General features: G+C 35.0%; 2 protein-coding genes across 3 annotated transcripts in view; one reads left to right on the top strand and one right to left on the bottom strand.

Annotated features, from left to right (window-relative positions):
• Positions 1 to 5,124, top strand: part of LOC110029222 — a gene marked incomplete in the record, with an annotated part of 5,366 nt that extends 242 nt beyond the window's left edge. Inside the window, 3 exon segments of the mRNA XM_020731404.1 lie at positions 32 to 71; positions 2,166 to 2,293; positions 4,730 to 5,124. Coding sequence (XP_020587063.1) covers positions 32 to 71; positions 2,166 to 2,293; positions 4,730 to 5,017 — 456 coding nt within the window.
• A 1,455-nt stretch (positions 5,125 to 6,579) lies between these two features.
• LOC110029163 (lysine-specific demethylase JMJ25) lies at positions 6,580 to 24,174 on the bottom strand. 2 transcript variants are annotated; one of them, XM_020731330.1, is made up of 13 exons: positions 23,391 to 24,174; positions 23,158 to 23,300; positions 22,954 to 23,053; positions 22,707 to 22,839; positions 22,373 to 22,427; positions 21,578 to 22,286; positions 20,079 to 20,408; positions 16,687 to 17,004; positions 16,262 to 16,334; positions 15,739 to 15,824; positions 7,379 to 7,498; positions 7,226 to 7,296; positions 6,580 to 6,845 (listed from the first exon to the last, which is right to left on the bottom strand). In XM_020731330.1, exons 1-13 carry the CDS (start codon positions 23,859 to 23,861, stop codon positions 6,746 to 6,748), a joined length of 2,709 nt encoding a protein of 902 aa, XP_020586989.1. In that variant the 5' UTR covers positions 23,862 to 24,174; the 3' UTR covers positions 6,580 to 6,745. The 2 variants fall into 2 exon arrangements, 1 of the variants encoding a protein (XP_020586989.1); XR_002294500.1 differs by lacking the exons at positions 6,580 to 6,845; positions 7,226 to 7,296 and adding an exon at positions 15,413 to 15,568 and having other exon boundaries at positions 7,420 to 7,498.
• Positions 24,175 to 25,063: the final 889 nt, after the last annotated feature.

Here is a 25,063-nt window from a genome sequence, read left to right as displayed (position 1 = left end):
CGAGCCAGCTCCGCCGCCGTCGCACGACGGCGGGGTTGCCGTCCGGGATCGCCTCATCGGTTCTACTCCGGGTAAGCAGTTGATCATTTTTTTTCGCCGTATTTTGTAGTGACGACTTTATTGTTCCCGGAATGTCTTATTCGTTATTGTTGTGATGAATTTAAAAACTCTTTGCCTGTTTCTACTTCACGGGGATAATAATGATGGGATTTAGGAAATATGCTGACAAAGATGTGAATGAGATTTATTGGGTCAGCAATGTTCAATTCTCATATTTGTTTTTGCTTCTTCAGAAAGCGGAAGATGATTTGATTTTGGCTGTTTGCAATGTTATGATGTTGCGAATGAACTTGAAGTAGTATTTCGCTTTTCTGTTTATATTTTCTGGTTTGGAATGGAGCGTTTCGTTTGATTTAATTTTCTAGGTTTGTTGGGCTGTTTACCTTTTCATGGAAAGATATTTACCCATTCAAAGTTTCCAGTTGTTTATATCCTGCAAATTGATAGACAGATTGTTGTAATTAATTGAAAATTTGAGTTTGCATGCAATGTTTCTACAAACGTGGCTACAAAACAAGTCAATGTGTGTTTGTTAAAATGTTTCAATCTAGAAACCCTATAGATCTGACTCAATTTCCTTTTGAGTCCAGGATAATTGAGTATTTACAATTATTTGTGCAATATATATGCATAACTTTTATAAAAAAAATTTGCCAGCAATTAACTAATTTTTATGATGATTGTAAGTTTTCTAATGATTTGAACATGAGGGATGTGGGTTATATATTAGATGATAATCGATAATGGTGTGCTTGAATCCGGAAAGATTCTTGCATGACCCTTTAAACAAAGCGGCATTTATAAGCATACTACCCAATTCTTATGTATTTACATATCTAACACTTAAACTCTACTTTTTACATTTATAACTCCCAAATATTTCAGATATCTTAAAAAATATAACCATTTTAATTTTTATAAAGTGAAATACACCTTTTCATGTACAGGTAAAGTGGCATATATGTAGTTGAAGTTTAGGTGCTAGATATATAAATACATAGGAATGAAGTGGTATGAATGTCAATCTTTCAATAATTAAACGCAAGAATGCATGATCATGCAAAATTATACAAAGTATTGGACTAAACTCATAGAAATTATATGGAATTCAAGCACTAGAATAGTTTTCAATGCATTTGATTTAATTCTATTGCACAAAACTCCAACCAATATCTCAAATTCTTCTCAACCACTCTTCTCATAAGCTTGAATTCAATATTATTTTACAATTTTACATTTCCTGTTCCCAAAACTATTTTTGTATTTTAAAATTTGAACAGTAAATTTGAACAGTGATAAGGCTTTTTGAAGCTACCAACTTTAGAATTTTAATGGTGCTTATAAATGTTAAATTCAGGCATGAAGATAAACTTTTTTGGCATCATAAAATTTTCAGGTTTAGCTTTATTTTGATTTTATTTGTTTGGTTGGATATGAATTTCTTTGAGTGTAATATCAATCTTAGGGGTATTTTCTTACTTTGTTCCTTTTAATTCATAATTTTTGTTCGTTTATTTATTTATTTATTTATTTTGCGGTGTAAACTTTAATTATCTAGTGTTATTTTTTTGCAATTTTTAATTTTTTGCTGATTTTTTTTGGTTTAATCAATCATTAAATTATTATTTGGTTTAATTTGTCATATTTTTTGTTTTACATCAAAATAAGATGAATTTTTACTTGATGTTTTGTGTGGTTTTATAAATGGTATCATTTAGAAATTAGGAACCCTACACCCTAAAAGCTTATGCATCAATAGCCTTGGGATTGTTTGGTCTTGCAACATTGGAAGGACTTGAAGACTCGTGACTAAATAAATTTGGGAAATTTACATATGTTGCGCACAATTCTTCTGTAATTACATATCTAAATATGAAAGTTTTGGGTTGAGATATGTAAATACATAAGAATTGTCTGATACATATGTAAATTTACCAGTATTTTTAATGCCACAGTTATCCACTTTGTTAATGAAATTCATGGAGGCCTATCTATACTGACATTAATTTGCAAGCAACATTCTATCCCTTGGTCTGCTGATTTGAGCTCTAATTTTTATTGCATCATATTCCTTTCATTTACATTCTATATGTTTAATATTTCAGAGGATATCTTAGAGAAAAAGGTCGAAAGTAATATTCTCGAAGAACGTGATCCAGAATTCGATGCCATGCTTCAAAAGATGGTTGGAACAATCAGATCAAAACCTGGAGGAAAGCTGGAAATGGGTGAGGTGAGGAAATAATTTTTTTTTATTAAGCATGGACACAATAGTTTATGAAATGTGCGAGGGGCATTTACATTCATGTCACCCATTTCCTATGTATTTACATACCAAACCCCTAAACTCCACTTCTATTTGTATGCCACACAAATCTTTCATATCACATAAAAAATACCACTGTTTTAACTTATAAAAAATGAAATACACTTATTTCATGTATGTGGCATTATATATATGTATGTATGTATGTAAAATTGAAGTTTATGTGTTGACATGTAAATGCATAAGAATTGAGTGGTATTTGTGTAAACCTTCCAATACACAAAGGGAGCATTTAGATACACAGCACCCAATTTCTATGGCACCCATTTCCTATATATTTACATATCCAACACCTAAACTTTGCTTTTTATATTTATACCACCAAAATTTTTCATATGACATAAAAGAATGACCATTTTAACTTTTAAAGAGTGAAATATAGCTTCTCATGTAAAGGTAAGGTGATACGCATGTAAGAATTGAAGTTTATGTGTTAGATATGTAAATACATAAGAATTGAGTGGTATTTATGTACATCTTCCAATACACAAGTACTTTTTTAACTCGGTTGTCACTTTCATCATCATATTTTTCTTGTGGACATAAAAAATTGTGAATATCACCACAAAATTATACATAATATACATTTTAGAGAAAAGTGCTTTCGGTGTTCGCAAAAAAGACCCAAAGGAAAGAAATGGTGAAGTTCCTATAAAATAGCCAGCATACAATTGTTACATGCCTGAAACATATCAACCATACATGTTTTTTGTTTTTTTCGTACAAACTAGAGAAAAGGTTTTATTTAATAGCAAGATTTACATGCATACCACTCAATTCTTATTCTTATGTATTTACATGTGTATTTACATGTCTAACATCTAAACTTAAATTTTTACATATATGCCACCTCAATTATGCGTAAAAAGTTGTATTTCGCTTTTTAAAAGTTAAAATAATGTATTTTTGATGTGATATGAAAAATTTACATGTTATGAATGTAAAAACTAAAGTTTAGGTGTTAGATATGTAAATATATAGGAATTAGGCGGTTCTCGTTCAGTTCTAAGCTTTGAGTCCAAGCATGCCACGTCTTAGAACTTATTTGTATTTACCGAATTATAGCTTGTTATGATTGTTGCATTGTAGGATTAGGGAGTCAGCAAATCAAGCTTATGCGACCTTGGCCTATGTTCAAGCTCGGATCATTTGATTTAGCTCTATTCAAGCTTGGCTCATGTTCAATTCTCCTCGGTTCGGTTTAGGATCATTAGGCTTATGTTGGGCTTGAAATATATGATATTGTAACTTTTAAATTTTGGGCATTTACATACATAGCACACAATTCTTATGTATTTACATATCTAACACCGAAACATTCATATTTACGACACACCACTCGAATCTTTGACATCACATAAAAAATACCACCATGACTATCCTTTTTAAAGTGAAATACAACTTTTGATGCATAGGTTTATGAAACCTATGTGTCATGAGTGTAAATATCAAATTTTGGGTGTTAAATATATAAACACAAGAATTGTGTGGTATTTATGTAAGCTCCCCTAATTTTTATCTGTAGTGCTTAAATCTCAGCCATAAGAGTGATGTTACACGCGCCTACACGCAGGATCAAACACATGTCTATTGGTGTTTGGCTTGTTAAGATTATGAGTATAAAACAAATATTTAAGCTCGGCCTGCATTCTTAACAATCGAGTCAATACCGAGCTTCTTCTTGAGCCAAATAGTGCCATTTACGCACGATGATCTTTTTCAAAGTTGAATATAGAATCACGATCTTTTAACTTAGAGTTACCTCATTTCTCAATCCTTCATCACAAACTAACCCTCGTAGTCTACTGCATAACAATTTGTTCTTCTACAACATTCGCATTCTTCATCTATATTTTGGGGCATTTACATACATTCCACCCAATTCGTACTTATTTTCATATCTAACATCTAAACTTTACCTTTTTTTTACATTTATACCTCATAAATCTTTCTTCTCACATAAAAAAATACCACAATTTTAACTTCTAAAAGGTGTAAAGTGTCAAAATAGTCCCTGGACTATCTACATTGGACAATTTTAGCCCAAGTGTCTACAGAAGTTTCAAATTAGTCCGTATCCTCTTATAATATGACCTAAAATATAGTACAAAAAAAAGATTATTTTATCCGCCATTAAAAGAATATAGGAATTGAATTGACCTTTTGTAAACTAGTCAGGGAACCATTTTGACACTTCCTCTTTTAAAAAGTGATGCAGCTTTTTATGCATAGCTAGTATATGTGAAAGTTAAAAGTTTAGGTGTCAGATATGTAAATACATAAGAACTGTTTGGTGTGTATGCAAATCTTACTAATACAAACAAAATCTTTTCTGAATTGCAGGCTTTCATAGTTCAAAAGTACAAAAGACCGTTGCCGAAAGTCCGGAGCTCAGTAGAACAAGTTGGAAGCCATGATCAGAAACCTTTGCTTCCGGGAACCCTAACTGTCGCCCAGTTGCAGGAAATACTGCTTCTGCATCAGGGAAAATCTGGCGAGCAGAAAGGTCCAATAGATTTTCAAGAAATTGCAAAAAAATTTGGAGTTGATTCCGCACAGGTGGAGCAAATATTTCAGTTCATATCTTTGCATCCAGAAAATGAGAAAAATGATTCCAAAAAATCAAACTGATTCTGATGATATAATTTCAATGGTTTCATTTTTGGAGGATTTACATACACACCACTTAATTCCTATGTATTTGCATATCAAACACCTAAGCTTCAATTTTTACATACATACCACCTTACCCATACATGAAAAGATGTATGTCACTTTTGAAAAGTTAAAATGATGGTATTTATTATGTGCTATGCAAGAATGGGTGGCATAAATGTAAAAAAGCAAAACTTAAAAGTTCTAGGTATGCAAATAAATGAAATTAGGCAGCATGTATGCAAATACCACTTCATTTTTTAAGGTTTCAGTGTAGCTATTAGCTCAATATATCCATCAATTATCCTCATATGATGTTTTCTTATTGAGGGCAGAGTAAGGAATAGGTGTCTATTATCAACGGATGTAATAATAAATTTCTTTGATTGAATTTTGGGTGATATAAATTAATATATATATATATATATGAGGTGAGGAACAGTTTGGAAGAAATGTGATCTACTTTGTGCTTCTGGGAAGTGTGAAATTAATTTATTAGTTTTTCGTTTCATTTATTTCTGAGAATGTATGTTGTGGTTTGTTTGTATCTGTTACAATTGTTTGTAAAACTGAAAAAAATATTGCGTCTGTTTCCGGGCGAGAGTTGGTCCGGACAACAAATACGATACATGGAAGAGAAAAAAAAAAGGAAAAAAAAAATAGACTTCGTTGTATCGCAGCCGTGTTGTCCGGACTCGGCTTACATCCGGACAACGGACGTAATATTTTCTCATAAAATTGGTAATGAAAATGTGGTGACATTAATAGCTTTTGAAAGTTATGTGTGTTTTAACGTGATGCATTTGAATTTTATGTTTAATATGATTGTATTCGTTGTATAAATTATTGTATAACATGTACAATTTTGTTATATATGAAGTCTAGATGCATCGGGATAAAGCCCATAATATTTTCTTGCTGATAAGGGTTGCAAATATACGGTCATTTGCATGCATACCACTCAATTTATGCTTTTTTACATGTATATCATCTAGGTCTTTCCTGTCACGTAAAAAAAAATTATATTTTAACTTCTAAAAAGTGATGCACATTTCCATTCGTATATATATAAAAATTGAAGTTTGTGTTTGATGTCTAAATGCATAAGAGATATAGAGAGAGAGAGAGACACACACACACACAAATAATTTAATAAATAGCAACACTTTATTAGGCTAGTCTCAAGTATATAAAAAAATAAGTAATTTAATAAATAGCAACACTTTATTAGGCTAGTCTCAAGTATATAAAAAAATAGGTGGTTCTTGAATTCATCGTTTTCGGCTTGTGAAGTAATTTGTGTTCGAATCATTCGTTAAAATTTTTCTAAATAAAATGCGAAATGGTTTGTGTTCGAATCATTCAGACAAACGGACAGTTTTTTTTTTCTAAATTGAATTTATTTTTGAGAAAAATATAGCACATGACAATGAGTAACTCTTCGCATTTTCTCCAATAAATTTGCAAATATGAACCCAATATAAAAATAAATAAATATAATAAATAGATAAAAAAAGAACCACTCAAATCTTGACCTGAAACAGTGTAAAAAATGCCTAAATTTGAACACAGCATGTGTAAATTACAAACCTACATAGCTTAATATTGACAATAATCTGAACAAATAATTTAAATTCAATGGTTCTATAACACTATAATATACACACTATCTTACATTATATAAGAATATTATAGTGATATGGTTTAAGGACAAGCAATCTGTCTCCTCTTTGAGAGCCTCTCCAAATTTTCAGAAACCATCTCTGTAAGCCTCTTGTCCTCAAATTTAATTTCTGAACTCAGCCTGCAAAACAACGAAACAAATTAAATTTCTTATGTATTTACATATCTAACCCCCACACTTTGCTTCTTGCATTTCTACCATCTACATCTTGAAAAAATATTACATCAGGACTCCAGATGCATTCAAGAGTTTAATGGCGGGACGCCACGTGTCAAGCGGGCCCCACCATTCTTAACATTGGCCAATGCCAGTGTATTGTGGGGAGGCTCGCTTGACATGTGGCGCCCCACTATTGAACTCCTAACGCAAACTACATTAGGAGACTTGATGTAATATTATCTCCTACATTTTTCAGGTAAAAGTAAAGGCATAGGAATTGGGTGGCTGTATGTATGTAAATGCCCCAAAACAATAACAGAAATTGGATAAAAAAGAAGTACTTTGGATCAAGTGCGATCTTATGAATTTCTCTGACGGCAGAACTGGCAGCATATAAAGACATTTTCTCCACCTGCAACAAATGATAAAATGAGTGAAAAGAAAAAGATTTATTGAAATAAAAATGTAAATAAAAAAAGTTCAATGTAATTTACCTCCAGCATTTTAAGCTTGGCTTCATGGTCGGGTGGAAGGCAACGGATCTCTTGAGCCATTCGAACAGACTCACTCAAGCTCTCAGGGGATAAAAAGTCAAAGGCTAACTGCACCGAAGACTGGTAGATTTTATAGAGAAGGATGAGTTTAGTAGAAAGTTAAAATATAGAATATGAACAGACATTTCACTGTAAAAATAGGGAATTTTACATATCTAGCACAAAATTTTATGTATTTGCATATCTCACATCTAAACTTTCATATTTACATACATAACACTTTGATGCTTTAAACATATACATGAAAATGTGTATTTCAATTTAAAAAACATGATAATAGTGCTATTTTTTATTTGATATTAAAGATTTGAGTGATATGTGGGTAAATATGAAAGGTTAGGCGTGATATATGTAAAAATGTTAGAATTGTGTGCTATGTATGTAAATTCCCCTAAAAAATATCACTAAAAATAAATAAGGTTCAAAAAACATGATAAATATTAAAATCACAAGTCTAAAGTGGTTGTTTGGTTAGCTGGAAAAAATATGCAGCAAAAAAGAATAGTGAAATTGAAATACTTTGAAATTGTTTAGTTTCGTGGTAACGACAACAGACTGCAGTTAACAATGTATTTAGAAATCACCTGAAGCTACTGAATTCAGGATATGCCTGTTTTGAACTGCATGGTGAATTACAAAATCATCAAAATTTTACAATGCATTCCATTTTCATCCAACTATATGCCAAAATTTTGAAAACCATTGCATTTGATTTATTTTCCACACAAATGCTTACAGCCTAAAAGACTTGAGAAGTAGTCAGCACTATCAATATAGGCCAAGCGTGGTATGGGGCTAATTCTCATCCGTCGGATTATGTCAATCAGTTTCATTATTGCTTCGCCTACTGATTAAAAAATATTCAAAAATGACTATAGTTTACTTGAAACTTCTCTTCTAATTTGATATTGTTGAATCCTATTAGAATAATGGGTCCCATATACATACAACCAGTTAAAGATCTTATTTTTATAGAGAAAAAATAGAAAAAAGAGATGGGTATAAGATTCAGGAGTAGGGGTGTAAATGAGCCAAAAAGGCTCGAGCTTGGCTCATTAACGAGCTCACGAGCCCGAGCTTATCGAGTAACAAGCTCGAGCTCAAACTTGAGCTCGGCTTGTTGACTCATGAGTGTCGGCACTAAAAAAAAAAAAAATTGTTTGAGGGTCATCCGTAAGAAGTTGTCGGCAGCCAGAATTGAAATCTCATCGTAGAAAGACATTTAATTAACTTATATATATATATATATAGTTTTTAGAAAAATATGAAATCAAACTGACCTCATATTTTTCGCAGTTTAAATGAAAGAACATTCTACCTCAAATCATGTATCTATCCCGAGGGATAAACACAAGACTTGAGGATGAGACTCGATCAAATAAACTAAGAAAACATATGACATCCGTTTGGTCTGCGAAACCGTTTTATTTGCCGACAAGTTCCTTTATTTAATACAAAAAATTAACTATGGTTTATTTTAAGCTGGGTTCGAAAAAACTTCCTATAAGAGCAAGCCCCTATAGTTAGAAGAAATTATTAAAGTGTTTCATCCTGCCAATTTTATTTAATTAGGGCTTATATTTGCGCGACAGGGTCACACAAACCGCCTGGAAAACGAAATCGGACGAGGAGGTGTGAAAGGGGGAATGCTCGAACCTGGAACAATGTTGAGAAATCCAAATAAAGAGAAACTAGGGGAGACCACGGATCCTGAGAAAAACCTCAGTGACTTCCCAGTCTATCCTGGTTGCGCTAGACAAACAACCTCGAAACCCTATGGATCATTGTTTAATTTCTAGGAGAATAGATGGTTTTGCTGGGGAAGACATGTTTTGTTGTCGAAGATGGCCGTGTTGTCCACCGTGCTAGCTCCAAACTCCTTGTCATGACGAGTTTAAGTTTTCTAGGGTGTCCAGTTATAGTGTTAAATCAACGGTCATATGGTTGTAGTCTTACGAATGCCTAAAGAAAAGGTGGAGGACTTATGTTACGCTAGGCAGACAACCTCGTAATCCTATGGATTGTTGTTTAATTTCTAGGAAAAGGGATGGTTTTGCTGGGGAAGACATGTTCTGCTGTCGAAGATGATCGTGTCAGAACAAGTGTAACATGCTTTACAGTACGGTAGCAAGAACAAACCGTGCAATGCAAGAACAAACAGTAGAATGAATGGTTGTAGTCCTCTAAACATCATATGCAAAAAGGAAACATGCTTGAAGTTATATAATGTAAAGTGTGCGATGCATGAACAAACAATAGAATGCACGTAGAACAGTAGTAGGCAAAACAAGAGCAGTATAACATGCTATACGAGAAGAACAGTAGCAAGCAGAAACATGAATAATATAACATGTTGTACGGTACGATAGCAGATAGAAACAGAAATAGTATAACATGTTGTATAAAAAGAGCAATAGCAGGCAGAAACAGGAAAATTAACCGCTGTAAAATGTAAAGCAAATCTGTACGCCCGTGAGATCCGCTGTTCCTTAAGTATAGCAAACCTAAATGCATCTCAAAAAGCATCGCAAAAAGCGAAGTCTGAAAGAAACGTCGTCCAGAAAACCCGAGGAAAAGCGGAAAACTCGAGAAAATCAACGAAAAAGACTCAAATAAAAGAAAATCCTCAAAACTCCTGGGGAAATCCCAAAAGAAAGGAAAAGTAACACGTGTGTCCCGTCCCAAAACTTCGATAAAACAAAAAGAAGATTAAGATGAGGGGGATGAGATGAGGGGGACCTCAAGCACTCGTATGGGACTAGGCTCAGCTGTACATTTATTCTCGAGGGTCCATGAAGGCTACTCGGTCACACGAATGTATAGAACCTGTCACTCGTCTAGAAGGGTGTCTTGAACTTCACTCAGAGGGTTATTTCCCAGTCTAAACAGGTATTCGTCGGGTGAACAACCAGCTTTAAGGTATGTTTTATGTTTTTGACATACACACAAATTTTTAAACATGCAAAGAGGAGTTATCAACTTTTGTTTTGTTTGAAAATGGTTTATCAAAACTTATCTTCTTTTTTCTTTTTTTTTTTAAATTCCTTTGTTGTCCACAAATCGATTACGCTGTCAGGCGTAGGACGGCCAACATCCTGAGGAGGTTCGAGCCGACAACTGCTAGACTTATGTCGGTGAAGGATATCATATCATATTGTTCATCAAATGTCTGGATCTTGATGTTATATGATAGGACATTTTTCTGATCTATCTTCGGTGTGTCTTTATCATCAACACCGTACGCCCCAAAACAACTACTTACGACCTTGCTTGATGGTTTCACTAGCAAAAGGCTATAAGCAAAAGGCTATACGCGGACACTTATGCATCGGGCATAAACATCAAAAACCGAACCAAGAAGCAAGAAAAGAAAATAACAAAAATGGGGTGAGAGAGAAGAGGCATCGATCCATCTAAAACACCGAAAAGGAGATTGGATCAGTTCTCAAAACTCGTATCGAAAAGACCTGGAAAAGTAGGGCCCGATGTCTTTACTAACAATCATAAAATATCTCTTTGCGCTGATTCTCCAAACCCCAAGAACGCTGGATTAATCAAATCAACCAAATACTCTCTCAAATAAAGCTTGCAAATCCTCCCCAGATCCCAAAGTTGATATCAAAATCTTTCCACTGCCGAATTAATCCATAATCTTACATATCAAATAAGCATAGAAATCTTCCCATAAAATCACATAAACACTCACGGCCGGGGTCAGTAGAGAGGAGGAAGCAAGCCACTAAGGCTCTCGGCCAAGACGAGGAACGGGGACAAAAGAGGCCCACGGCTAAAGTAGGGGACAGCTGCCAAGACCCGTAACCAAAGGCAACCCAAGAGACAACAAGAAAGACTTACGGTTAAGGCAACAAAGGGCCAAGAAAAGAGCTGTCAAAGCTCACGGTTTAAGGCAACAAAGAGCAGCTGCAACAACCCACGTCCAAAGGCCATCCAAAGCACAAGGCCCACGGCTACAGTAACCTAGAGCACCAGGAGGCTCACGGCTAAGGCAAACTCGAATCAACTCTCTACGAGTTTTGATATACATAGGAGAGTACAAAACATCGCCAATCTTTCAAAGTAACAAATTTGCTCCATCTACGATCATTCAAATGATTCAAACTCAACAAGAGGGGATAAATTAAACTCAAGAAATTCCAATGGGTCTCACGGGTAAGGGCCAAAAGGGGAGGCTGATTCAACCACATTACAAACCCACGGCTAGGCACCAAGCAAACATCACATTGCGGCCTCATAAGCTACCAAATCAATCCATCAAAACCAAATATCGGCCTTCGAATGGAGCAACACAGCACATCCAAAACAGGTTCTCGGGTAAGAGTTGAGACCAACAAGAATAAAAAAGAACCAAGCCATCTCTCGAGTAGGGATTAAAACCAGCAAAACCATCTCTCGGGTAGGGACCAAAGACAAGCAAAGCAACCCATTAAAACTCTCGAGTAAGGACAAGTTTTAAGGACTTAATCATGGGCTCTAGAGTAGGAGCTAAAACAAGCAAACCAAGCTCCCAAGTCAAGCCAAAACCGAGCCACAGCTAAGGTTCGAATTCGGGTTACAACAAAAGGATCGAAAACATCTCCACACCCCAAGACATCAAAATATAGAACTAACACATGTTTTAAGCAAGAACAACCATGGAATCCTCCCAAATTAACATAAATCCATTCATCACTTGTATATTTAAGCTAAAACATCCGTAGGATGCCAAAAACAGAGCCCAACAAGGGCCAAAACCGAACCCAATGGTATTAAAATTTAGGCCTCCATAAAGGATAGAGCTCTATTCATTTCACTTCCAAAAAAAAAACAAGACTCCAAACCCAGCCAAAACCAAGCCCAACAAGAACCGAAAGCCAAAACCGCAACAAGAACCAAAAGCCAAAGTCAGGCTCAACAAGATTAAAACAAACCCAAGCAATGATATAAATTCATACTTTAATAGAAATTAAAGTTCCAGCCACCTGTTGGTCAAATCGAGCCATCCAAAGCTAAGAAACAATCTGCATGTCTAAATGTCCCAAGCATGAAATTATTCCAACAAATATTTGAACAGGAGAGGAACTTCACGAGGAGCTAAACCAAGCCCTCAAAGCAAGCTACAACACTTTCCACATTAAACAGATTTTTTTCATAGCATACATTTCAAGCCAGGGAAAGCCACAGGAAGCCAAAACCGAGCCCCCAAACATGCATAAAACAGTAAAATGAACTCCCTATCATTCATGAAAGGCCACGTAACCTCTCCAATATTTCATGCTAAATGAAAATAAGTGAAAAACTTCATAACACTCATCCCAACATGCTTGCAAGAGGAACTAAAAATTATTTCAAAGCCACGTTTCAATCCTCATATTCAAAGTAATAGGGATATGCTACGATTTCATCTCAAGCTAACAGGAGAAAATAAGAACACTTATATCATGTTATGCTTGCACCGTCCTAAGTAATTAATCGAATCTCACCCTTGAAACATGCTCACATTTCCTCCTTCACATGCTCTCTAAAGTGAACATCTAAAAATAATATGAAAGTAAAGTGAACCGGCATGCTGTATCATCCCGACCGAACCAAGTTCAAAGGCTCGGCAGAGAGGAAAAACCGAAAGGAAACAGGGCGCCAAAGAAAAAATGGAAGAAGAGGTACCTCTATAATGCCACAATAAAGCACTGCAACACAAGAATTCACCTCAAAAAAATGTTCTCACAGAAATCTCCTCCTGGAATTCTCCCACAGTCAAAAATTTCAATCCTCCTCTCTTGCAAAAATTTTTTTTTTTCAACAACCCCCAAAAAATTCAAAAGAAACTGTGTTTATAGACAGAGAATAGAGGAGAAGAGAAAGAAGACCACCCCCAACAGTCCACGACACTCGAATCGGGCCAAAGAAAAAAAGACGCGTTCCCTGCTCACAGAAGGCGAAGCCACAAAAACATCTTGGACCGAGCGGTCAGCCCAGTAGCAGCGAGGGAAGCATCGGGAAGAAGAGAAGATTTTGTCATTCAAGTGTACCAGGGAACAAGCTTCTCAGAGTCAAACTACCAGGAAAAGGAAAAACCACAGCCTAAGGAGACTGACATGGCTTCGGGAAGGAGGGCGCGGGCAGAAGAATGTCAGGCAAGGACGAACGAGGTCAACTTTCTCTTGCGCGGAGGAGGAAGAGCTCGGTCGGCTCGAGAACGAGAAAGAGAAAGGGTCAGGCGCGCGAACTGGAGAAGGAAGTGAGGCAGAGCTCGGATATATATATACATATATATATATATATATATATATTAAATTATATTTGATTTATTCGCACGCGGCGACGTAACAAAATGAGTGTCCTCCCCAAGCAAAATTGACGCTCCCGACGTGCCGGTGTAGTCCGTTTTGTCATCCGGGGTCGCTCGGACGACGTCGTCGACAATCGGGTCAAAAAAGCGTTAAAATTCAAATTTTACAAAATTTCGACCTGCGGTCGATCGTTTCAAGAAGTTTAACTCGAGCATTGGACATATAACAGTGCAGATGAAGCGAATTGAGGCAATCGGACGCGCCGACTCTCCGAATTGCGAAGTTTTGTGCGCGGGAGTGCGAATTGTGCAAAAGGTCACCCTAAGGCTCAGGAAGGTCCTATAAGGAATCCCTTTTGGGTTTCCTCGTGTTGGTTTCATCATTCTAAGTGCTAGAAGTTGATACCAGACACGCGAAACTCCAGAAGGGGACGGAAGTGGGTTGAATTTCTATAACAAGGCGGGTCCCATTTCTAAGGTTCTAAGGTAGTCGAAGGGAATTCCCTAAGGCTAGATCCTAAATCCTACGAGAAAGACTAGACCTCACTAAAAATGAGGTCAACAATGAGATGACTTGATTAGTCTACTGTTAGTCATTTCGATGCATTTTCCGAGGTGTTGTGGTTGCATCCTCTTAAAACTAACAATACCTTCTCTAGTGAGCTCCCGTAAAAATTGAAGTTTTAGTTTTGACACGAGCCTGCTGAGCTGGATTCGACACATTTACACCCCTACCTGTGAGAGGTCCAGAGATTATCTGTTGAGCTCGAGCCTCCGGTAAGCTGAAATATAGGGCTCGTCGGAGATTTTCCGAACTAAATCTCAAAAAAAAGGGAAACTGTCCATTCTCTCGTAGCTTGACTTTACTTTTATACAAATAAGAAAAATAATAAAAAAAATATTTAGCACTGTAAATATTCTCATTTATGGTGTCTTGGTGAAAAGACAGTAGTTTGGATGTCAAATTATGATTTTAAAGATGGATGAACCTGCGTCTTTGCAGGTAAGGATGACCATCTCTAGTAGTTATATATCTCTAAGTGGACTAGGATACCCCCTGGGTGGACGAGACGATTTCAACCACTTCAGCATCTGAGCTCAATTCAACATCTTCGGAAGGTGGGCTCGGTTCAGCCATTTCAGCAAGTGGGCTCGGTTCAGCCACATAAGCAATTGGGCTCAGTTCAGTCACTTCAATAAGTGGGCTCATGAATATGAGTAAAAAAATTGTATACCTCTGTATTTGTGCATACAAAAATGAATTATCCGTTGTGAGCAAATTTTTTAAACAGGTTGCATAAATGATTTGACCCAAGATGTCTGTGAATACAATCGGATCCAAATAATATATAGATGAGAGAAGGAAACAACTAGAGTAGCAAGTATCTGTATTAAAAAGAAAATAGAATAACAAAAGATAATATATATTTCTAATACAAATAAATAGCATAAGTGATAATATAGATTAGTAACTTGTGAAAATAATTCATTCTTAACTAAGAGTTCCTAGGACAAAGAGATGCAAATAATTTTAAGAAAAAAATGTCATAAAAATATGGGGGGTGCGAGCACAATTTTTTTTTTATAATATATGCACCAAATGTTAAGCAAAAAATAAGTTAACAAAAATGGCAAAAAACAAGTTGAGTTTAAAATCAAGGATGTTAAGATTGATGTGTGATTCTCACTCAAACTAAACTCATCAACGAGCTCACAAGTTAGGCATATTGAGCACGAGCCCGGGCTCTCCAACATAGATATCACTTGTATATCAATCAAGCTCAAGCTTGAGCTTAGCATGGCCCCACATGCTTGTCGAGATACCGTGGTTGTGAAATGTGAAGCTATAAAGAGGATACAGGATGATGAGAATTTCAGAAATAAAAAAATACTCTATGAAGGACAATGGAATACAACAAACAAAACAAAATAAATAATTAAAATATTCATATATTAAAATTGTGGCGCTTCTTCAAACAATACTGGAATTAAAAGAACAATAATTGTGGCTAACCTGAAGATTCCTAACTTGAAAGGGACAGCCTGCGGGTATAAATACAGCCTCCCCAACATACTGTTGGAATGTCCAAGGCTCTATATCTAAAAATTGTCCAAAAAATGGTCAATACTTGATGCAGAGGAACATTTAGAAAAAAGAAAAAAATTAAAAAAGAACGGTAGCATTTTACAAACAAACCACCTAATTCCTATTTATTTACATATCTAACACCTAAACTTTAGGTTTTACATTTCTGCCACGCAAAATGTTCACATCGCATAAAAAAATACTACTATTTTAACCTTTTTTAAGAAAGGCAATAAACCTTTTTATGCATTAGGTAAAGTAGCATGTATGTAAAAATTGAAGTTTTGGTGTCAGAATTGTAAATACATAAGAATTGAGAGGTATGTATGCAAATTTTCCAAAATAAAATTGCATCCATCAGACACTAAATAATAAGTTGCGAATCTGTACATTATGATACAGATTGCCATTTACACTAACGAAGTACATGTAATGGTTGACAGATACTCACTGAATTCATCCTTCAATTTTCTTTTGGCTTCATTGTTTAGGTAGAGAGCTTGTTCATAGACAGGAAGGGAAACCTGGATGAACAATTGTTTTTAGCTCAAAGGTAATGATTAAAACTACAGGCATTTACAGAAATAGCACAAAATTCTTATGTATTAACATATCTAGCAACAAAACTTTCATTTTTACACAAACAGCACTCAAATCTTTACTATCAGATAAAAAATAGTACTATTATCTCTTTACAAAAGTGATATATATTGTCATGCATAAATTTAAAATACCAAAGTGCCACGTATATAAATATCAAGTACAGTTGTGAGATATGGAAATATATAAAAAATGTGTACTACTTGTGTAAAAAACAAAAATTATGTAAATACATAAGAATTTTGCGAATTTAAACGATAAAACTGGCAAACTCACAGAATTTGCGAATTTGTCCGAGTGAAGTTCGAAAAATTCATTCAACTTTGGAACATCTTGCCGACGGAAAATATCCCAAACAGTTCCAGGTTTGTCATAATTTTTTGCAGGATTTCCGGTTAAAAAGACAGATTCAGGTCTTCTCTTTTCCAAGAAAGTTGCTCCAGTATCAGAGTAGGATTGGTGATCTGCCTCTCCTGTAAATTCGTCCAAATCCATGCATCCATCGGAATTCATCGAAGCTTTATCATGCCTCTTACCCATAGGCTTCTGAAAACCTTCAGCATCAGGCTCAGCAGTGTGCATTAAAAGACAAGCCTGGTTCCATTCAGAGGATATTAAAATGGGTTAAGATAACTGTTTCACATAAATCTAAACAAAAATCCAAACCAAATATAAATATACAGAAGAGAAGAAATCATGACGTTGACTAATTTAACAATTCAGAAATCTTTAGCTCATGCAAGTAACATTTCACGTCCTTTTGCTAGAGTTCATGCAGAAGAATAAATGCCGCCGAAGGTGACAATTTTTTAAGATAACATGGAAAAATAGCAGGCATTAGACATGAAAAAGATATAATAGTGCAGGAAAAGGAGACGTTATAAAATATAAATCGCAAACAAGTAAAGTGTTAAAATAGTCCCCTGACTATTGACAATGGGTTATTTTAATCCCCTCGTTCATAAAAAGGTACTAAATTAGTCCCCATACTTTTTTAATGGGGTCTAAAATAGTCCATTGGAGACTTTTACAAACTTTAGGACTAAAATGACCACTCTAAAGAGTCAGGAGACCTTTTTGACCCTTCTCATTTGCCAACTCTACTTCAAGAGAAATTTTATGTGATTAGTGCTTCACACCCCTTTCCCTTCTGAATTTGCAGCACAAAAAGCATGCAATTTCACGCCAAGTGGCAGGGCATCAAGAAATCATGCCACAATAATGCAGCGTGCAGATACACACAAACTTGATGTTTAGGGTGTGCAAAAGAGAGATATTCAGCTTCTGTCCTGAAGCACGCAAGCTTCAAATCACCTTACAACAAAAACAAGTTCCAGCCATTTACCAGATCCGATAATCATAAGGCCACCCAAATGTTTCATATCATAGTAAAAATACCACTGTTTAATTTCTCAAAAGTGGAAAACATATTTTCGTGCAGACGTAACGTTGGCATACGTTTAAAAATTAAATTTTAAGTACTAAATACGTATATACATAATAATTGAGTGGTATATATATAAATCTTCCTAATCATAAAAGGTTCTATGCAGTTTGATACAAGTGAAGGGTAACACAAATGTTGGGCTCCATATGAATCTGATCCAATTAAAAGGCCCTAGAGATAGAGTAACAGCAAAATTTTTGGTAGTCACAGAAGCTTGGTTAACTAGTCATCAAAATTAGGTATATTTCCTGCATTGGCATGAACACAAAAGTTCGTAATCATGACTTAGACTTGAGTGGGTCTGCCCGTTCATCAAAATGTGCATTAATGAAGTCCCAAGAAGAAGGATGCGGCTACGATAAGAATTCCCTTATTTAGTGCAAGAAAGTTTGATATCATTTCATGAGCAAGAGATGCGTTTCTTCTTATTCTACACCAACATTTTCAGTTCCGCTGGTTTCGATTAAAGCTGACCCGAAACTAACTAATATTTCTCCAGTGGTTTCAATTAAAACTGACCAAAATTGACCGAAACTAATTAATATTTCTCCGGTGGTTTCAATCAAAACTGACCTGAAGCTAAAGAATATTTGGGAAATTTACATGCATACCACACAATTCATAAGTATTTGCATATCTAACACCCAAAGCTTGACAGTTGCACTAATAAAACCTTGGTTTCATAAGCATATGCCTGAAAAGGTGTATTTCACTTCTAAGAAGGTAGTGATGGTAAAATTTTTGACGTGAAGTCAAAGATTTGAGCGGTATGCATGTAAATATAAACTTTAAGGTGTTTAGATATGTAAAAACATAAGAATTGTGTGGCATGTATGTATATACCCCTTAATATTATTGATTTAGACCGATATCAGCAGATTTGGTAGAAACTCAATACTTTCGAGTGAAACTCTAAGGTTGTGTGTTTTGAAACTGAGTTTCACTAAAATTATTAAGAAATCTTCAAATTTCTGCTAGAAATCTAATATTAGCTTCCTAAGCGCAAAAATAGTTCCCCTCCCTCCAAAAATATTTGAAATATCAGCAATCTATCTCTGATTCACATGGTTTTTATATGGCCTAATTAAAAAAACAAATAGTGCATTATGATGAAAAGCAAGGTTGCAGAGCAGAGAAGCTAATAACATATTTTGGATCTGCTGACAAACAAAGTTATTTTCCAATAATAATTTCCATTTTACATTCAATAAATCAGTTTACGGTTGACCTTCAAATAAATCCCACTGCTCAATTTGATCAAAGACAAAAAAAAAGACAAGCAACTGACTCATCGTTGTGCATGACCAGATTAAACCACAATGACTAAAATAAACAGCACTCAACCATTGTCTTCGTATCACAGCTATTCTTTCCAACAACCAGTCACCATGAAGAATATATTAAAACAGAACAATCAAGAAAAATGAGAGGGGAACTAGCTCTTAATCCATAGAGAGAATTAACAATGACACTTAGAAGAGCACATTACAGTTAATGCAACACATCATTAATTTCTAGAAGAATAGAAGGATGAAGAAGTAGTGCATATTTAGCTATTGAAGAATCTGTTAATGATATTTCCAAATCTAATTTATTTGCCTTGGCTCATTCAAGCGTATCTGATCAACACAGCTCTCAAGGTTGACAAGTTCCCAACCCTAATTAACGTTATCTACTAGGACAAATTAAACAGAATAAATTAGGAAAAAGACCTTCTGATTAGGAAGGGCACCAAAATCATAAAAAGATACCACATCATGAGTAGACAAGTAGGACGCAACAAGAACATGCACAAACACCTAAAATACAAAATTGTCAATCTTAATGTATCATATATTGAATAAATTGCCTAGCTTGATCACATTAACTTCAAGTATATATCTCTCATAAAAAACAAAAAAAAAAGTGAACAGATTTTTTGAAATATGAGCAAGGTCCTTTGGCAAAATACAAATATCACAATTAGAATATTGTTTGTGATCATTTATACGAAAATCATATACACTTACTAGTAATAAATACAAAGTTAGTCCACATTTAAAACTTACAATTCAATAAATTCAAATCATGATATCTAAAAGGTCAAATACTTCTATATTTTTTTCAGTAAAAATAACTCAGTGACTTACCTCGTCCTATTACAAACTAATAAATACTTTACAGAAAAAAATTATATGATAGTAAAGCGAGAAAGGGAACAAATTCTGTATAGGAAACATACCATGTCGCTCATGTTAATCTGAAGTTTGGTGACAGGATCTCCTCTGCCAAGCTCCTTAGATGTACCATAAGTAATGAGAATTTTGGGCACTGCTTCTGACTGTAGAGTATCATGTGGCAGCTTAGAGACAAGATTAAGAAGACCCCATTTGGAGTGAATAAATTCAACCAATGGAAAATTGCTAAGAAATTCAGGTCTATGGCATAATAAAAACTCTTCCAAGGCACTTGGAGGGGGCCAATCTTTCAGCTTCAACATTTTTGGCCAGCCACTTTCATCTCTCTGTCCTTTCGAGTATCCTTTGATGAACTGAGAAAGTTCAATGTCAACCTGCAAAAAGAAAAAATAAATAAATAATAATAATCCTTAAACTAACAGCCTAAAATCAAGCAATATTGTCATTATGAGCATCATCATCAGCATTATTTCAATAACCTGAGGTTAGTTATATGAACTATTAAGTAAACAAAAGTTTGCGTAAAGGATTCATAAACTGTCTTTCCTCCTACATTTCTAGCAAATAAATTCCTAGAAATGTAGGAGAAAAGACAGTACAAAAATCTCATAAAGACAAAAGGAATGTATTCTTAATGATATGCAAGAAAAAGGTCAAAATAGCCTTTAAGCTATCTATAGGGGATCCTTTTACTCCCAGACTATTTAGTCACTTGACTCCTTCAATTTGATTCAAAATACTATTTTTTTATCATATTTCAGGAGTCAAAGGCCTAAATTGAACAGAATAGATAGTTTGGAACTAAAATGAACCCCGTGAGATTAGTCCATAACCAACCTCATGTGCAGCACATGCTTTTGTTCTGGCTTAAGATCTTACTACAATCAATGTGAAATTTAAGCCTCGAATAAAATAGTCAAATTAATCCCATAAAAAACCGAAACATCAAGAAGTTTATAATGGATAGCATTTTGGGAAAGAAGCAATGTAGACTTTGTAAGTGAACTGAAAATAAGAATGTGATTTCCAAGCCATGTGTGATATAAAAATAAACTAGAAGGCCTGTGGAAAACTGCATATCAGAACAAATCCAAGATGGTTAGGATAAGACATTAAAACTAGAATAACAAAATAAATTTGCAATATCTATAATTAAATGAGCTGAAAAGGACCATTGATATTTAGAAAAGAAAATTCTTCATCAAGAAGTCCAATCTATAAGTCGTTTAAGAATGTATCACATGAGCTCAAAATGTTCGAAAAAATAGACAACAATCTGCATAGAATGTCAATTTAAAGTTGTCAGGTGATCAGTTCTTCTAAGCATGTCTTCAAAGCTATTCACCGAGTTGTTTGCATATTTACATGTAAATCTAAGTAAATTTTTAGATTTACACTCCAAAAAATAATGCTGACATTATCAAAGTCATTTCACAGCTTAGAAGAACCAATAAATCCAGTAAAAATAAATAGACCCATGAAATCAAAATGTCAACATGTTACAATAGTCGAATAAAGTAAAATTCTAACTTATGCTAAGTACCTCTGACTGGCTTAGATAATCAATAGCCTTCACAATGACATCATTTTCATTTCTCTCTTCATCTAAAGTTTCTCGAACTCCCTTCCAGATATCTATAGGCTCCCAACCGGATGCCAATGAACGTTCGAGCACATTTTTTACAATAACCGGTTGACCTTTGACCCAAAACTTATGAAAACGATTGATGCCTTCTAGCTTAATATCCTCTGATGTGGGATAATACAAGTAATTATCACTGTTATCATCTCTGTAAGAACACTTCAAGAGATATGTTTGAATTGATCCCTTCAATCTGGAATAAGTTCCTCTACAGCAAGAAGCACATCTATCAGGGCCATGTAAATCAGATCCTATACACCCATTCACCATTTCCTCCGCATTTTTTAACAGCTTTCCAGTCCAGTTTATTTTGAGAATTCGTCTTAAAATTAGCTTTGTAAATCCACAACCACCAGCATCATCAGGACCACAAGGAATGCTTCCATCATTGTTCACCTTCCACTTGGAAAACAAATTTGTAAAATCTAAAACATCCACATTAGCTGATCGAGGCGTTAATTTTTCGTTACTAGTTCTATCAGAAGTAGGTTCTCCTTCGTCATTAACTGGGGACGAATTTCGAATATCACGGCAGCACGTGAGACAAAGATCATACATACATTGACTACAATGACGATGATAATCAAAAATTGGAACTTTGCAAAGATCACTGCACAAAAATAAATCATTTATAACAAAAGAGATGCCAATTGACAGATTTTTAAAAAAAAAAGGTAGGGCTTTCGAAAACAATACCAACGCATCTGCTCATCTGCATTTATTTTTTCTCTAGGAATATCAGCTTTTATTCCTGAGTTAAAGCTTGAGTCATAAATTTCACCATACAGAAAAAAAAAATAATAATAATAAAATAAAAAGAAGTTACATATATACCACTCAATCCTATGTATTTACTTGTCTAATATGGCATGAAAAGGAGATTTTCACTTTTTAAAATTTAAAATAGTGGTATTTTTATTTGAGTGGTGTAGATGTAAAAAAGAAAAGTTTAGGTGTTGGATATGTAAATACATAGGAATTGGGTGGTATGTATGTATATCCCCGTTCACAACAAAAGAAAGACGAATACCATATAATCTTTTTTCCATTGATATCTCAAAACACTGCTCAGAATATATCTGCTTAAGAACTGGAAGTATGAAAGCCAAAAGGCTGTGGAGATATCTCAACCTATCTATTGCAGCTATGCCTTCAACCTTTGCCTGAAAATCAATTTTTTTTGTTCGTTCTATCAGTTATGAACCAGTCCTACTTCTTCGAGAAGTAAAATACATAGAATTAATTCAATAAGCTGGAGAGAAAAACTGGTCGAATACCTTAATTAGGTTATCTCCACGCAAACAGACCCTGCAATTACAGATACCACGACATGCTGGGCATGCTTTTTGAATATCTTCCATGGGTATCTCAGCATACCTAAATGAAGACCATAAAAAAGTAGAAGCATAGACGAAATCCAAACAAGTTTCATGAAAAAATGGATAGAAAAAATCAGCATGGGCATCAAAGTTAAGCATTACCATTTTAAGATGCAGGCATCACAATATCCTTTCCTATCACAGCTTGTGCACCATACCACGTTCGTCCTGTACTTCCGGTGACAGTGATGACAAGTGATCCCTTCAATATCACCCGAAGAATCAGAACTTTTCCCAGAAAAATCCTGCCAACCAAATGCGAACTTCATCACCATGGGAACTCATTATGCTAATCATGAACTAAAATTCAATAAATTCGGGTAAAAATTCCTCACCCCTACACCATTCCCACTAAAATTCTTCATCTCCTTGCTTGAAGGACGACTGTAGTAAACCCCCTGAACCCTACTACCATCCGCCTGCACTGCATCTTTTTGCAGCAAATCATCACGACTCGGCGAACCTCGTCGAACTCCACGGCTCTTAGCAAGCCTCTCCTTGTGCTTCTTTAAACTAGGCATCGAAACCGACTCTCCAGCAGGGTTCACAGGAGAAACGGACGACCTAGACATCTCCCGTTCCCGGCGCCGGCTTTCCTGATAGATGTCGGAATTGTCCAGAGACTTGCGCTTGGAGGCCTTCCTCATGGTTGCCCTCATGGCAGAGTTCATCGCCCGGCGCTTCGCTTGGATGTAATGCTTCTCACACACGGTCTTGTCAGGCATCGACAGCGCACTGCAGCGCCACTGCTTCCCATCCGACCGCTTGCAACGAAGGTCCTCCGGTATCCCCGCATTGTCTTCCATCAATCCTTCACACAGAAGCCCGCTGCCGTTGGGGAGTCAATAGAATCGCATCAGAAACCCTAGCCAATTGTTTATCCGGCCAATCGGTGAGTCTGCGGAAGGGATCGAAGAACGGCGAAGAGGAAGAGGATGAGGAAGGGAATTTCTAGGTTTTCGGGAAGGTGGAGGCGGGCGATTCTGTCGTGGTAAAGGAGGGAAGGAAGAAGAGAGAGAAGACATGGAAGGTTGGGATAAGAGATAGAGAGAGAGAGAGAGTCAAAATTATAAATAGTAAGTGTCGAAGATTGGAATATTTGCTTCAGACCCAATTGCGGTTAGCTGAGGGACGACAGAAGAAGGAGAAAACGGTTCGATGCAAAATAAAATTACGAATATACCCATATTTTTATATAATTTTTTTATTGAGTTTTTGTTTTTTGAGATATGAAATAATTATTTAACAAAAAAAAAACAAATGAGATTTAAAAATTAGCAAGTGATGTTCTTATAATATTTAGATGATGTTAATGTATCTGATATCAATTTATAAATGCATCTCAAAATAATAAAATATTTATTCATATACTTAAAAAGTGATATGAAATGAAATAATGAAAATTTACACAATGTCTCTCACTTTCGGATTTCTATGTGTTTACATAAAAGGTTCTATGTATTTCATTTTTTTTTAATTAAAATGGTGGAATATTTCAGAATAAATATAAAAATAAATTTACCTTTTAGATGTGTAAATAAAATGTAAATGCCCTAAATTGATGTTATTAAATAATAAATAAATAAATTTGGTAAATTAAGAAATTTAGAGATAAAGTAAATAATATATATATATATATATATATAATTAATAATCTACTTCAAAGAATGAAATGTGTTGGATCAGAGAGTCTTTTGTGAACATGCTTCTAGAGTTAGAGCCGAGTGAATAAGAGAAAAAGAGCAGAGTGAGTCAAGAATTTACTGTTGAGAGACCAGTAGAGAGATCCCCATTATTTGTACATTTATCTCTTATTTATAGAAGCGTATTTTATACAAATATAGGAAGTAATTGTTCATAATATGATTAATGTTCTAATTAATTATATGAACTTTATACCATATCCGTATTAAAATTTGAATTTTATCATAGTAGTAATATGCGAGCTGACCTGTTTTCGTTTTGTTGATTGAGTTGAACGGTCGATTGGTGACTGTGACTTCTGAAG

Source organism: Phalaenopsis equestris, unplaced genomic scaffold (assembly GCF_001263595.1).
Source record: "Phalaenopsis equestris unplaced genomic scaffold, ASM126359v1 Scaffold000552, whole genome shotgun sequence".
Taxonomy (NCBI): domain Eukaryota; kingdom Viridiplantae; phylum Streptophyta; class Magnoliopsida; order Asparagales; family Orchidaceae; genus Phalaenopsis; species Phalaenopsis equestris.
Note: the sequence above shows the minus strand (reverse complement) of the source record. Positions and strands in the feature narration are given on the sequence as shown.